This window comes from Pogona vitticeps, chromosome 9, assembly GCF_051106095.1.
Source record: "Pogona vitticeps strain Pit_001003342236 chromosome 9, PviZW2.1, whole genome shotgun sequence".
Classification (NCBI taxonomy): domain Eukaryota; kingdom Metazoa; phylum Chordata; class Lepidosauria; order Squamata; family Agamidae; genus Pogona; species Pogona vitticeps.
Genome location: NC_135791.1, coordinates 26883371 through 26893201, shown reverse-complemented (window position 1 = coordinate 26893201; position 9831 = coordinate 26883371). Strand labels below are relative to the sequence as shown.

General features: G+C 44.2%; 2 protein-coding genes across 2 annotated transcripts; both read left to right on the top strand.

The window, feature by feature from the left end:
* The first annotated feature begins 340 nt into the window (after positions 1–340).
* On the top strand, positions 341–3161 carry LOC110075783 (putative inactive cytochrome P450 2G1). Its single transcript, XM_020787321.3, has 3 exons — positions 341–1610; positions 2383–2524; positions 2859–3161. The coding sequence occupies exons 1-3, from the start codon at positions 1494–1496 to the stop codon at positions 3038–3040; spliced, it is 441 nt and encodes a 146-aa protein (XP_020642980.3). The 5' UTR covers positions 341–1493; the 3' UTR covers positions 3041–3161.
* A 293-nt stretch (positions 3162–3454) lies between these two features.
* Positions 3455–9831, top strand: LOC110075782 (cytochrome P450 2G1). Its single transcript, XM_020787318.3, has 9 exons — positions 3455–4282; positions 5260–5422; positions 5512–5661; positions 6020–6180; positions 6593–6769; positions 7531–7672; positions 7886–8073; positions 8867–9008; positions 9325–9831. The coding sequence occupies exons 1-9, from the start codon at positions 4103–4105 to the stop codon at positions 9504–9506; spliced, it is 1485 nt and encodes a 494-aa protein (XP_020642977.3). The 5' UTR covers positions 3455–4102; the 3' UTR covers positions 9507–9831.

The following is a 9831-nucleotide window of genomic DNA, read 5'->3' as shown; positions in this document are numbered from 1 at the left end:
TTCATTGACTGCTTCCTCCTCCAGATGGAAAAAGTAAGTTCTTGGCATGGAAAAGTTGGCTTCCCTCTAATCATGTGGTATTTCACCCATCCTTCACAGTTTCATGGGAAATTGGTGGAGATCTGCTCACCTAGGATCGCTTAGCAAGATTTTATCTTCCAGGTTTTTAGCAATAAAAAAATCTATCTTCCCACCTTCTGTCCTGGAATGGGGAATGAAAAACCTCTGCCCTCACCTTGCCTTGCCACACACTTGGAAAATTTCCAAGTCCAATGACTCGACAATATTTTGGTTCCATGGATCCTGTCCAGCTGATTGCACTAGGTTTGCACACTGGGTTTGGCCATCGTGAGGATGATGACCTTTCCCTATTTAGCCCCAATCCAATCTGCTCCAGTGTAGTCTCTAGCCAAGACCAAGGGCTTGTTAAAAAGAACTATTGAAACTATGTTTGAGAGACGTTCAAAAAAGGAAACTATTCCCATGAGTGGCTTTTACAATTTGCAAAGGATTCATTTCAGAATTAAAATGTGAACTCCTCACACCCTTCAAAAGAAACAAGAGCCATGAGAAAGACATAGTGTTTTAAATCAATATGGCTGATTTCATAGTGTAGAACTGTCTGAAAAACTACACATGTCACAGTTGATAGTTTGAGAAGTGCTTGGAATCAGTGGAAATCTTTTGAAGCTCCCCTGGAAACGAACGCTTTGAAATCACTCCTGAGATAAAATGCCACTAACATTTACAACAATATCCTATATTCCTTGGAATGATGATGGCATTACTTTACTCCCTTTTCAACATGGCCAGGATGCCCAGGATATGCATGTAAATCCCACTTTCTGCCAGGTTCCCTGCAATTCTGATGCTTGCATAGCTCCCTTCCCAGCTTAAAACTGATTCAGCCTGAGATAGGTATCTCAAATGGAAACCAAATGTCAACTGGGCTTTATTAAAAATATTACACTGAGTGTAATAAATGTCATCCTCAAAAAAAAATACAGATTTCCTTCTTTCTTATTTCAAGTTGCACCAGTCCTTCCCTGCTCTTGACCAGTTTCGTTCTTATCTGCCTTCAGGAAAAAGAGAACCCAGCCAGTGAATTCAGCTTGAAGAACCTGGAGCTCACTGTCCTTCCCTTGTTCTTTGGTGGGACAGTGACTGTCAGCTCTACCTTGAGATCTGGGTTTCTGCTGTTAATGAAGTATCCCGAGGTGCAGGGTAAGAGAAGGGAGAGAGTCCTTCCAGCTATGGACAACCTCTAGAGAAACCACAGGGTGGCGGGGCAACAACCCTCACCCACTTCCAGTCCTCTGGACCCTCCTATACCAAGGCACTAGTGTCCTTCAACATAAAATTCCACTTAGCTATTGTGGAATTAGAAACTCATGGAACTAATTTAGTGAATATGTTTGACAGCCAAGGTGCATGAAGAAATTGATCGAGTGATTGGTGATAGTCGGGTTCCAAACATTGAAGATCGGAGCCAAATGCCATATACGAATGCTGTCATCCATGAAATACAGAGATTCACCAACCTCCTCCCCATGAGTGTGGCTCACACCGTTACCCGTGACACAGAGTTCAGAGGCTACGTCATCCCTAAGGTACAAATGGTGGGGAGAGCATGAAAGATAGTGGGAGGCGAGTAAACTGTTCTCTTGGATGGTTGAGTAAGAGTCATAGGTTATTCAGTATTGTCCTGTGGCATCTACAGGTTATGACTACTAAACTACTGCTTCTTCCACAAAGCCCTCATTTCTTTGTAGAGGTTTCTGACTACTGGAGTTTCTGGTGGCTATTTGTACAGAGAGCTATTTCTAAAAATGAAAAAGCATTTGACACTGTTGAGTAGGATGGTTTTTTCAAGATGTTGCTCCGAGCTATCATCATATTAAAATCACATTTCTCATGTATAGAGATCACAACTCTTGGCTGTGTTCCTATTAAACATTTGAATTATCTCATCACAACAGCATCCTCCTTCAGGATCAGAAGCAACAAAATATTGAACCTGAGTATTCTCCTAGGCCTTTGCTGTCTGGGGCACAAACCATATGTTCCGTGTGTTTTCAAACTGCTAGGTTGACAGGAGGTGGGACAAGCAGTGGGAGCTCACCCCGTCGTGAGAATTTGAACTGCTGACCTTTCAACCGACAGCCCAGTGGCTCAGGGGTTTACAGTGCCACCCGAATCCCACATGATGCTGTACTTTGGAACATTTCCAGGGCCGTTCTTCAGGCGATCTCAATGGAATTGGTGCACCCGGGGGGGGGGGGGGGCTTACGAACCACAGTTTGGAGTTCTTAGGGCCGCTGGTGCCTTTCCTGGATCGAAGCCTCGATTGTTCTGACCTCTACGTTCCCTTTTGCTTTCCAGGGAACAGACGTTTACCCCTTACTCCACAGTGTTCTGCACGACCCAACAAAATTTAAGAATCCCAATGAATTTAACCCGGGCCACTTCCTGGATGAGAATGGACGCTTTAAAAAGAATGATGCATTTGTGCCATTTTCCTTAGGTAAAGCTCTCCCAAGTACAGTTTAACTCGTGGGGAGAAGGGTCACATTCTTTTCTTTTGTTCTGTTTCTTGGTCATTTCTTCTGAAAATGCTAACATGGACATACTTCTGCTGCTACAGCTAACAGCAACCTAGGACCTCCATGCACTGGGGTGCAAGTTGACAGTAGTGAAGAAATCCATGATGATATCTTTTTCATTCACCCCAGTCATGTGACTTGGCATGTGATGCAAAGTGTTCATTTGTTTATTTATGCAGGTATTTGTCCATTCGTTTGTTGATTCATTCGTTATTTTACCCTTCAGTGCTGACTTTGCTCTTGCTTCCTTCACAGGGAAACGGATGTGTCTAGGAGAATCCTTGGCCCGCATGGAGCTCTTCCTCTTCTTCACCACCATCCTGCAGAGCTTCCAGCTGAAGCCCCTCGTGCCCCCCCAGGACATTGACACGACTCCCCGGGAGAGCGGCTTCGCCAATATCCCACCCTCCTACAAACTCTGCACCATCCCACGCTGAGTGGGGAGAGACCAAAGGCTCTGTCCTGGGTCATGACACTCTTGTACTTACTGGATGCTCAGATCTCCAGCGTGGGACAGAAGACATTCAGTTTCATGGCTCCTTCATTTATATCCCCCAAGATTACACCTTGTTGGAACAGGTGTATCTGACAGCCTGGGCAGGAAGGCCACCCCTTTCACCCACTACAGCTTTTTCCTAACCCTCCTTTTTTATTTTCTATGTATGAAACATAGGTACATATGTGAAAGCTTTGAAATTGCATTGGAAGTATACATATTAAACGCCTGTGCATTTAGCCTTTCTTTTTTGGACTTTGATCACCACCCACCAGGTTCCTCTTCTCTAAGACCACAGGGAAACATGGAGCATGTAGAACACGGTGGCACCAGAAGGTCGTGGCTGCTCGGGCTGAATCCAGTCCTGTAAACAATCACATAGATCATATCCCTAAAATGTGCCCTCCGTCTCCTGCATCTTTTCCCCCTGGTCCAGTGCTGTCGTGAGTACAAACCACATGTTCTGGGGTTGTGCAGACTCTGGCCAAGGAATCCCCCTTCTAGTCTGACCTCCCTCTCTGATACGGTTCCTCAAATCTCCTCCTCTACTTTTCAGAACCCCAATACTGAGTTTTTCACATTCCTCAAACACTGGATAAAAAAATCTAACTATTCTCAGAGAAGTTCAAAATCAAACAACATTGCTAGAGAAATCAGGGTTCGGTTTATCGCCTAGAGAGAGCGAGCAAGCAGCACTTGAGATATTTCATGGCTAGTTTGAAAACAAACACCGACAGGTGAAAAGTGTAGAAATTATTTTATATCTGGGTATTTGGAAATGTAACCTGTATGTCCTGTGAATCACATGTTCACAGTACTGATTAACCAGGGAACAGATCAATAGATTTGAACCCCATTTCAATGATTCAGCATATAACATGTTTGTCTTGGCTAGTTATATGTAACCTGGAAGGTGGTGCTTAGGCTACTTCCAATAAAATATATAAAACCAGAGCAAAACGAGACGGGCATCCGCAGAGTGAAACAGGCAGTAACCTTCATCATGGAGCTGTCTGGAGCCGTCACCCTGCTCCTTATCCTTGGCCTCTCCTGCCTGCTTCTCACCGTATTTAAAAGGAAGACCTCAGCCAAGGGGAAGCTCCCCCCTGGACCCACCCCCCTGCCCCTGCTCGGGAATTTCCTGCAAATCAAGTCCTCTCAGACCTTAAAATCTCTTCTCAAGGTAAGTGAGTGTCCCTTGGAATGGAACCCAGCGCTGTCAGCATTCCCAGTATCCTGACAAATGGAAGGAGATGGTCAGGAGTCTCTCATGCCCTTGCCGGTCCATTTCTTCCTCTTTCATCTCCAGTCATTCTTGTTTGTATAATTCCTCAGCCTCTCTCTAGCTTTTTCATGCAGTTAAGCAGGTATTTGGAATCTCAGGACTGCAGATTGCCCAAAACCTGCTGGGTCTTTAAAGATTTTTTTTCTTTTAAAATTATTAATGTAAATCTGTTAGAGAACAAATGAGATGGAATAACTGCATACCACCTTTCGGACAGGTGGGAAGGGGGCCCCTTCCCTCTGGAATCAATTTGCACATTTCTCTCCAAACGTAAAGGAAACAGAACTAGCAGGAATTGTATAAGAATACAGAAAAGCTATTTGCCTCCTTTCATCTTCTGGCTGGTGCTATGGCCTCTGGAGACCTTGGCGATGAATAGGAATCAGTGTAAGTACATAAGTAGAGGTTTCCGTCCCACCAACCTTCAACAGCGTACTCGTCAAAATGTTTAACAACAGGATTCTTGACAATCTATACACCCTTCCTTTGGATTTCAAGAATACAAAATAACAATAGGGGGCAGCACAAACTCTTCCTGGTATTATGTTGTTTTCTTTTCCTTTGAAAGGAGCTTTAAAGGAGATATGTGGGATAAAGGCTAAGCATCGCCTTGTCTCCGGCGGGTCACCATTCCAATTAATAGTGGAGCATGGGGCAGACCCAGACGCACATGAGATCTATTGCAGGAGACCTTCTTTCCTACAGTTAGACCTTGTGCCCCTGAATGAAGTTGGTCTATCAGCCTCATTGGCCAGCTTGGTCAATTCTGAGGGTGAGCCATTTTAAAGGACAAAACGGCACAGTCCTTCCTAAGTCACAAGATCACACCACCAGAAATTAGCACTAACTCTTTCATGGACTGTTTTCCTTTGCAGCTGAGGGACAAATATGGGCCAGTCTTCACCGTCTATTTTGGAAGTCGTCCGATTGTGGTCCTGTGCGGACACGACGCTGTGAAAGAGGCCCTGATAGACAAGGCAGAGGAATTCAGTGGGAGGAAAACCAACCCGACCCTGGAGAGGACCTTCCAAGGACATGGTGAGAAGCCCCAACTGACCTCACAGTAATGATATCCAATTTTTATTGTCTTCCCCGGTGGCCCTTCCACTTTGCTCCTGCCTCTCCAGGTGTTGTGTTTGCCAATGGTGAGCGCTGGAAGCAACTCCGCCGGTTCTCTCTCACCGTCTTGAGGAATTTTGGGATGGGGAAAAAGTCCATTGAGGAGCGAATCCAAGAAGAGGCCCAGTTCCTGCTGGAGGAATTTAGGAAGACCAAAGGTGAGATGTTTTTGGGGGGTGACAGGGAGGGGTTCAGGCCCATCTGCCCAGTGGAAGTCGTGCAAGCCTAAAACCCATACAGACTTAAGTCAGGGGAAGAAATTTGATCCCAAGCACAAATACCGCTTTGGCACACAAGAAAGTGTGATAATCAGGAGGGAAAGATTAGGAATTTAACTCAATTCAGTCCTCTGGTTATGTAATGGGGAGAACGAGGGATCAGATAACGGGGGAATAAATGAATGAGAAATATGGATGTGTACAATCATTTGACCAATGCTGAAAGAGCAGATTGAGAGGAAGAAAAATGTTCCAAGGTACCTTCAGCGCAATGACTTGTCCCTTTCTTGTGCTCCAGGGAAGCCCTTTGACCCCACGTATTTCTTCAGCCGGGCGGTCTCCAACGTCATCTGCTCCATCGTCTTTGGAAACCGCTTTGACTACAAGGACCAGGAATTCCAGACCCTCATGGAAATGATAAGGAACAGCTTCCGGGAGTTGAGTACAGCTTCGGCTCAGGTACCCCAACACCTCTGTCTTTGCTCATGGCAAGAAGACGGGGTTCCAACATCTAGAAAGAACATACAATGTAAGAAGTGGGATTCCACCATTAAACTTGAGCTGGACTTGACACCACTTCCAATGTCACCAGTGCCTTTGCCTCCATGCATGGTAGGACAAGTGCTCCCCCCCCCCCAAATTTGTAAGGTTAAGGAACCCCCATGTTACCACTCTAGCTGGGTTCTCCTCCTTCTCTTTCTTTTCCTCTCATATCTCAATAAGCCTTTTCTTACATGAAGGAAAGAGTTCTTCCCTTCTTTCTAAAAGATGCTCTTTCTCTCACCTATCCTGACAATCTGCAGGAATCTTTGATGCTGTTTTGTTGGTTCCCCAATAAATCAATGTTTCGATGTCTCTTCTCCTCACACAGCTCTATGATATCTATGTTAACTTCCTGAAGTACTTTCCTGGGCCCGAAACCAAAATATATGATATGTTTGAAGTAATGAGGGTCTTTGTTGCCAAGAAAGTGAAGCAGAACCAAGAGACCCTGGATTCCAATTACCAGCGAGACTTCATCGACTGCTTCCTCCTTCAGATGGAAAAGGTAAGTTCTTCGTATGGAAAACTGGTGAGTTATCTGCTCGGCTAGGATTGCTAGACAATATGATCTCTTCCAGATCTTTTGAACTACAGCTCCCATCTCCCTGTCCCTGTCCACATGGGGATTGTAATCCAAAAGAATTATCAGACAGCAGGTTCCCTATATCCCTTCTGAAGACTCCAATTATAGTGGGAGTCAAGATGATGAGAGATGTTAAAAAAAGAACAACTCCAATTTCCAGCTTTTACGCCTTGTAAAAATGGTACTTTGAGTGAAAATGTGAACAACTTGCAGCCTTCAAAACAACAGCAGCAAAAAGAAATAGAAAAATGGCTGATTTCATATTGCAGAACCATCTGAAAAACTATCTGTCACAGTAAATTGTTTGAGAAGGTCTCTGAATCAGTGGAAAACTTTTGAAGCTCACTTCAAGCTCAATTTTGAAGCATTACTTTAGTCCCTTTCAGCATAGCACGATTGCCCAAGTGAAATATATGTAAATTTCACTTTCTGCAAAATTTCCTCCAATTCCAGCACCTGCCTGGCCCCCTTTCCAGCTAAAGCTGATTCAGCCAGAGATATTGCACACACTTCGTATCTCGAACTCAAACGTAAAGCCAACTGGGCTGTAGTAATGGTGACGTATATGCCTAACCCCGATCTCCAGTCACCCTCAAGACAAAATGTGGGCTTCAGTTTTTCCCATCTCCAGTGCTACCAGTCCTTCCTTGTTCTTGACCAGTTCTCTTCTTGTTTGCCTTCAGGAAAAAGATAACCCAGCCAGCGAATTCCAGATGAAGAACCTGGAGCTCACAACCCTTAACCTGTTCATTGGTGGGACAGAGACGGTCAGCTCCACACTCAGATATGGCTTTCTGTTGCTGATGAAATATCCTGAGGTGGAAGGTAAGGGAAGGCAAAGAGTCCTGATTCCTCTTTTGAACTGTGGTCAACCTCTAGAGAAACCACAGGGCAGGTGAGCACCAACCGTCACCTGCTTCTGGCCCTCTTTCCCATCGCTGTTAACAGGCACTAGTGTCCTTCAATTTAAAATTCCATTTAGCTAGAGTATATTTGGATTTGAAAATGATGGAACTAATTTACTGAATACATTTACAGCCAAGATGCATGAAGAAATTGACCAAGTGATTGGCCATAGCCGGGCCCCTAACATTGAAGACCGAAGCCAAATGCCTTACACAGATGCTGTCATCCATGAAATACAGAGGTTCAGTGACCTCCTCCCCTTGGGTGTACCTCACATGGTTGTCCGTGACACAGAATTCAGAGGCTACGTCATCCCTAAGGTAAAAATGGTGGGGATAGCATGAAAGATAGTGAGAGATGAGCAAAGTGTTCTCTTGGACGGTTGAGAAAAATGTGATAGGATATCTACTTCAATTCACCAGTCTTGGCTGCTAAAGTAGTGCTTGTCCCACAAAGTCTTCATTTCCTTGTGGAAGTTTGTGACTGCTGGAGACTGAGGTGGCTACTTGTGAAAAGAGCTGTTTAAAAATGAAAAAGCACTTGACACTGTCGAGTGGGTGGTTTTGTCTAAGAGTCCGTTTTACCCATCATTATATTTAAAAAGCAACTACAATGTACAAAGATAACAAACATTCTTAGGAGGTTAATTAGGCTTAAAGTCTTAAAGTAATAGGAAGCAGGAGTCAATAATTTTTAAGTCACAGGAATAGTAAATTTTAAAGGGAAAACTAGTAAAGTGAGCTAAATCTGCATTATGACTATCCTGGGCAGTGTTCCTGTTAATCACTTGGATCATCTGGTCACAACATGCATGCATCCAGCCAGCCAGTCAGCCTTTCTCTCCAAAAGGACCCTAGGTGGCTGACATCATGAAAACAATATATTACAAGCTAAAAACAATAGTAGTCCTAACGACAAAGATTGTTCTCCAAAGTTAGGGGGTTGCAATGCTGTACTTCAGAACATTTCTGGGGCCGTTCTGCAGATGATAGCAATGGACCTGGTGCATCCCAAGAGCCTTGTGAATCAGTTTGGAGCTCTTTGGACTCTTGGTGCCCTTTCTGGATCATAGCCTCGATTGTTCTGACCTCTACATTCCCTTTTCTTTGCCAGGGCACAGAAGTTTACCCCTTACTCCACAGTGTTCTGCACGACCCAACAAAATTTAAGAACCCCAATGAATTTAACCCGGGCCACTTCCTGGATGAGAACGGACGCTTTAAAAAGAATGATGCATTTGTGCCATTTTCCTCAGGTAATGCTCTCCTAAGTACAGTTTAACTGATGGGGAGAAGAATCACATTCTTAAAAAAAAAAAAAAAAACTTCTGTTTTGTACCTTTGCTATTCCTGCTGGGTTAGGCTGCTGAGATGCAAGTCCAAACTGATACCGGTGAAGAAGTCAGCAGTTCTAATTTCTGTTGTTGTTCCAAAGTAGTTATATCACTTGGCATGTGACAGGAAGCATTCATTCATTCATTCATTCATTCATTCATTCATTCATTCATTCATTCATTCATTCATTCATTCTTTTACTCTTCCCTGCTGAGTTTATCTCTGTTTCCTTTGTAGGGAAGCGGATCTGTCTGGGAGAATCCTTGGCCCGCATGGAGCTTTTCCTCTTCTTCACCACAATTCTGCAGCGCTTCCAGCTGAAGGCCCTTGTGGCCCCTAAAGACATTGACACGACTCCCCAGGAGAGTGGCTTTGCCACCATCCCACCCCCCTACCAGTTCTGCATTATCCCACGCTGAGTGAGGAGAGACCAAATACTCTATCTCGGATCACTGTATTTACTGGATTCTCAAAACTCTAAAGGGGAACTGAAAATATTTTGCTTCATAGCACCTTCAAAGGGTGTTTCTACATTTAAATGGCTTCCTAATTTATTCACATAGATTATGCCCTGTTGGAACAGGTGCGTTTGGCAGCCTGGGCAGGAATGTTACCCCTTTCACCCACTGCAGCCTTTTCCCTAACCTTGCTTTTTGTATTTTCTGTGTATAAAATATAAATACATAAGTGAAACTGTTGTGATTGCCTTGGAAGTATATATATATTAAAAAAGATTTGCACACA

Bases quoted from the DNA above. Each gene is read 5' to 3' on its own strand.
- LOC110075783 (XM_020787321.3), top strand. From the start codon at position 1,494: ATGCCATATACGAATGCTGTCATCCATGAAATACAGAGATTCACCAAC. The intron at 1,611-2,382 runs GTACAAATGGTG...TTTGCTTTCCAG, and splicing joins GAGGCTACGTCATCCCTAAG to GGAACAGACGTTTACCCCTT. The intron at 2,525-2,858 runs GTAAAGCTCTCC...CTTCCTTCACAG, and splicing joins ATTTGTGCCATTTTCCTTAG to GGAAACGGATGTGTCTAGGA.
- LOC110075782 (XM_020787318.3), top strand. From the start codon at position 4,103: ATGGAGCTGTCTGGAGCCGTCACCCTGCTCCTTATCCTTGGCCTCTCC. The intron at 6,181-6,592 runs GTACCCCAACAC...CTCCTCACACAG, and splicing joins TGAGTACAGCTTCGGCTCAG to CTCTATGATATCTATGTTAA. The intron at 7,673-7,885 runs GTAAGGGAAGGC...ATACATTTACAG, and splicing joins GAAATATCCTGAGGTGGAAG to CCAAGATGCATGAAGAAATT.